Source organism: Atta colombica, unplaced genomic scaffold (assembly GCF_001594045.1).
Source record: "Atta colombica isolate Treedump-2 unplaced genomic scaffold, Acol1.0 scaffold96, whole genome shotgun sequence".
In the NCBI taxonomy this organism is placed as follows: Eukaryota; Metazoa; Arthropoda; class Insecta; order Hymenoptera; family Formicidae; genus Atta; species Atta colombica.
This window is the reverse complement of record NW_017259590.1, coordinates 1265560-1270931: the sequence shown is the minus strand read 5'-3', so window position 1 is coordinate 1270931 and position 5372 is coordinate 1265560. Positions and strand designations below refer to the sequence as shown.

Genomic DNA, 5372 nt, shown 5'->3' with positions numbered 1-5372 from the left:
TATATATAAATTTTGATTTTTATATTTTTTGGTATAGGAATTTTCGAAATCCCAGATGTAGATATTAAGGAACCTGCTGAGAATGCTATACCTTTGACTATTATCTGTGACAATATAAGAGAACCAGGAAATTTGGGAACTATTATAAGAGCAGCTGCTGCTGTTGGTTGCGAAAAATTATTATTAATGAAAGGTATTTTACACTATTATCAATTGACTTATTCCATAGTACATAGTTTTTATTAATTCAGATTTTTGTACTTTAGGATGTGTGAATTTATGGGAGCCCAAAGTTTTGCGCAGTGCTATAGGTGCACATTTTCGCTTACCAATATTTACATCTATTTCATGGGATGAAATTCCAACGTTAATAAGTGATGAATCTGCAATTTTTCTAGCCGACAACAATATAGCAAATGAAAATGTTTTGACAGATTTTAAAATGAATCCAGACACAAATGAAGGCTCTTCTATCAAAGTTAATGATAATTATGTGAAACAAGATAATCTAGATGCGTATAATGAACAAATTCAAGATAATACAATAAACGAACTGATAGATCAAACTAAAACATATAAATCAACTGCAAAAACTAAATTGCTAGTAAAACAGTTGGTATCTCAACTTCCAGTTAAACCTTATTATGCATTAGATTTTACAGAAAAAGAAATAGTATTTGTTATTGGTGGAGAAACTGAGGGTATAAATCTCGAATCATGTAAATTATTACGTTCAAGAAATTGCACTCGTGTTAATATACCGTTAACTAATGGCATTGATAGCTTAAATGTTGGTGTAGCTGTTGGTATTATTACATTTGAAATAAAAAGACAATTTGTAACTCGTAAAATTGAAGATGAATAAAATTATTCTTAAATGTGTACAGATAATGTTTTTCAATTAATTACTTTCAATTAATTATTATTATTATTAATAAAAATATCTACACAAATGATTCTATATTGTTTCTTTTCATAAATATTCTGTTTATTACAATATTGTTTTTTTTTTATAATTAATAATCATAAAAATTTATCGTAAATTTAGGTTTTGACATTTTTGATAATATTTCGAATATTATTGTATTAATTATATGTTTTAACACATATAACTTTTAGGATTTATCACAACTTCCTGAATTAATTTTTATACAGAAATAAAAACTATGTCAAAATTTTTCATTTATTTTTACTTTAAAGCCAATTATGAGAACTTCCATTCAAAGGAAATCACTTCATTAATATTTTTTTTCTTTATATTAGTGATTTTTTATATTAGAAAAATTTCATTAATGTTCATCTTTTATTCTATCCTGTGGGGTTTTTATTATTTATGAGAAATAGAATTTCACTACGTCTTGTGTACTTTCCATAACTTCACGATAAAATACATTTTTGAATAGTGTATGTATCATGATGATGAATCATGTATGATAAATAACAATAAATTTTTAATCGTAATATATAATATATAATATACATAGTAATACATAATAATAATGATAAAAAATCTGCATTCGTTTTTGTCATTGAAAATTTATAATAGATTATAAAACATTTTCTGTTATAATTTTACGATAAGATATGTTTTGAATCATCATTGTTACATGATGAATAATTTTTTTCTCTATTGTACGATGAGATACTTTCACATTTCCTTTAATGATTATACAATTAACTACGAAAAAAAAATTTTAATAAAAAAGTTGTTCATTAATAAATTCTATCAAAATTATAAAGATAAATAAGTTATTATAAGATTTCTGTCATATTCTAATGAATTTGAAATTGACAATATAAGAAAATGGTGGGAAGCGATAACACATATTTCCGAGCACATTTCTTTTGAAATACAAAAAGTGAAGCCATAGATTACAATAGGAAATGGATTTTTTTATAAACATATTTTCTGTTAAATATTTGCATCATATTTGCAAATCTAATCTATTTTTTAAATAAATTAACATCGGAATTTTATATTCAAAATAAAAGTAATTTTATTATCAAATATAAGTTCTATTAATATGATAAGATACAATGATTTAAATGAACAATCAATGAACTCTAGAATGAATAATAGACATAGTAAACTCCGAGACATGACAAAGAATATTGGTTTTCAGATTTGATATCAAATTTTGTAATAATAAACTTAAACAATAATACAATAGAAAAATCTTACCAATATCCTTAGTAATTATTTTAATTATATCTTCTATCTCTAAACATGTGGTGAATTCACCAAAATCCAATGGAAAAAAAGGAGAGATCACTGAAAGACGAATTCCGATTCCATATCTTTCACTTATTCATGCACGCGTATACCGAGATTAACTCAATTATTGTTCTACATTTTCGTAATTCTATTTCTATTGTTTATAATCTTTTATAATCGGGAAATTTGAAGAAGCATTGTCTGTGTACAATAAAAAAAATTCATCGATATTTTTGCGCTGTAATAAAGTGTGTGTCTGAGAAGGATATTTCAGTCGCACCCTCAATTGGTATACGCTTCTATTGATTTTTATTACTTGATTTAAATATAATCGTTCCAAATAGTTGGGCTCAATAATACTATCGATTTCAGTTAACCAAGTCACATTTATAATACACATACATACACACATATACATATCTAATAGCAATTTAGAGAGCAGTTTATAATTTCTATAATCATACGACGATAGAATGATAGGTTTCAGAGCGATTGATAATCTTGTCGATGGACAACATAAATTGACGATTTGTATGTATATACGTTATGTATATACGTTTCACATAATTGTAATTAATATTGCATTTTCGTTTTATGTTGTGTATTGTAATATCTAGGATATGAGAGAATAGATTGCAGAACACAAGCAGTTTTTTATACGCTGCCTAGCCTGCATTATTATATATAATTTATTCAATAAGATTTAGTTAAATGGGAGGGGCCAACTAGGCAGTGCTATTTATCTTAAGAGTTGAGCATGCTTTCGTTTATTGCGGACCAGCAATAAATATAATTTGCGAATAATTGAATATACAAATGTATATCAGCAGTTTCTGAAATACGTATCAATGATATGTAACATACAGTTGAATATATCAAAATATAAAGAATATAATGAAGAGCACCTGATTACATCCTATAAGGATTAATAGAGATTTAGTAATTACGTTATTCTGAGTGTGTTCCGAATTACACACAAAGTGTATGATGCATCATTTGTCCCTTTTGTTCAACGAAGAATGAAGGATAAAATGATATGTGCTTCATGTGTAATTTGAAACGCACCCAATAATTAATTTCTATCATAGAAAGGTAGTTATTAATTTCAGTTACTGAATGTGTAATATATTTCACGAAATTGTTATATATATATATATAAAACAATTTTTTACAATGAAATTTGTATAATCCTGTAGGGGCATTAATTACGTTGATTAACCATTGAATAGGTGACGAAATTCTATCATCATAATCAATATCACTGAATGAAATATTTGCAGCTTTTTCATGTTATCTGCACCAATAATAACGCAAGATCATATTTTCGCTGCGTATGAAAAATTTGTTTTATGTTACATACAAACATAAAATAACGAGATATAACGAGAAATATAATTCGAAAGACCCGTCTTATTTTCGAAGCTAATTGTGCGTACATCCGCTTGCGACGAAATACATGAATGAGTAAATTGGTTAATTATTTTAATAAATAATGTCGCCTGCAAAAGATTGAATATGTAAAAAGACATCATATTCTTTAAATTCAATGAAATGATTTTTAATGATATCTGCTCGTATATTAAAACATATTGCATGTATTACATTGTAATACATGTACATATTTGTTAAATATGTACAAGTACACATTGTGTTACAAGTACATATTTAGTATATATTTAATACGTGCATACGTGTGTATCTGCCTCTGTGTGCTATTATTCGAATAATTAAAATAAACCAATAAGGTACATATAAAGTCAGAAATAAAAATACGTGAGTAAACAAAAGTTATATAAAATTTAGGATCGCTAATTTATCAAAAATTATACTGAAAAGGCTATACCTACTACACTGAATTATACCCAAAACTAAACTAAACTATTCAAAATCAAAATAAACCGAACTGTACTCCAAACTATATATATTCAAAATTATATTTTATACATTATACTCAATTACTTTATACATTATATTCAATTACTTTATACATTATACTCAAACATATACTCGAAACTACAAATTATACTTTATATATATCCTCAAATATATAGTTTTTTTATTTATACTTCATTTCTGTAATATATTAAATGCTGAGTATGAAGTTTTCAAAATCTGAAAGAAAAACATGAAAAGCATTAATATACATAGAAGATAATGCATTTATGTAAAAAATTTCGACTGTATTTTCGTACATACACGACAAATATCGATATTATAAATCGCGTATCTTCATATTTGACATATACTACATCAAACTATTTATTTGGATACCAAATGATACTAACATTGCTGTAAGACTGAATAGATAAAATTATCAAGAAGCTGCTAGTAAACTTTATAGGAATTGTGTATCATGATCATTAACAATCCTTTTTTTTTCATTGATTGATAGTAATGGCCAATTCATATGATATATAGCATCTGTCATGCTCGTACTCTATTAACATAATATAAATAAAGTTATTATTACATAATAATATCGACAATCTTAATGATATTATTATATAATCTTATACAGGCGCGTGTATGCACGTGTATTAAATATATTCTTATTATATTCAAGTATAAAATAGTTCAAATTCGTTGCGGACAAATAATTTGTTAGATTACTTTGCACCCTTATACAAAAAATTAAATTGTTCAAAAGTACCCGCCATTTCCATTAACTCACAAAAAATTGGTTAAGTACCTATCTATTTTGTATTTATATCTATATTATAACGTATCTATATTATATTATATTGTATCTATATTATAACGTACAATACATAATAGTTACTTTAAGTATAACTTCATTTTCGAACCAGCAGTAAATGAAGATTTATACAAATTTGCAGGCGATATATGCTAATAAAGCTGCAGCTACAGGCAGTTCCTTAATATACATTGACAAGTAATACACACTCGTACATAATATCAGTAATAATACTACTAAAAAACTGAACAAAAAGCACTTGGTTGAATGTAACGTTTATTACTTTGGCGTATCTGTAATGGTTTCTATTAGTCCTGCATTGCATATGAGTAAAACAATTACTAAATACTTTGATGTGTAATTTTATAATATATATATATGATATAAAAATAATGAATATATGATGTATAATATTTATATCATTTTAATAAAAATGTAAAAATTTCATCATGCATTATTTAC

General features: G+C 25.5%; 1 protein-coding gene and 1 pseudogene across 1 annotated transcript in view; one reads left to right on the top strand and one right to left on the bottom strand.

Annotated features, from left to right (window-relative positions):
• LOC108693626 (rRNA methyltransferase 3, mitochondrial) overlaps window positions 1-884 on the top strand; it is a 1996-nt gene extending 1112 nt beyond the window's left edge. The window contains exons 3-4 of the mRNA XM_018202662.1: window positions 38-193; window positions 267-884. Coding sequence (XP_018058151.1) covers window positions 38-193; window positions 267-865 — 755 coding nt within the window. The 3' untranslated portion in view covers window positions 866-884. The remainder of the gene's footprint in view (window positions 1-37; window positions 194-266) is intronic.
• A 3398-nt stretch (window positions 885-4282) lies between these two features.
• Window positions 4283-5372, bottom strand: part of LOC108693610 — a 3002-nt pseudogene continuing 1912 nt past the window's right edge.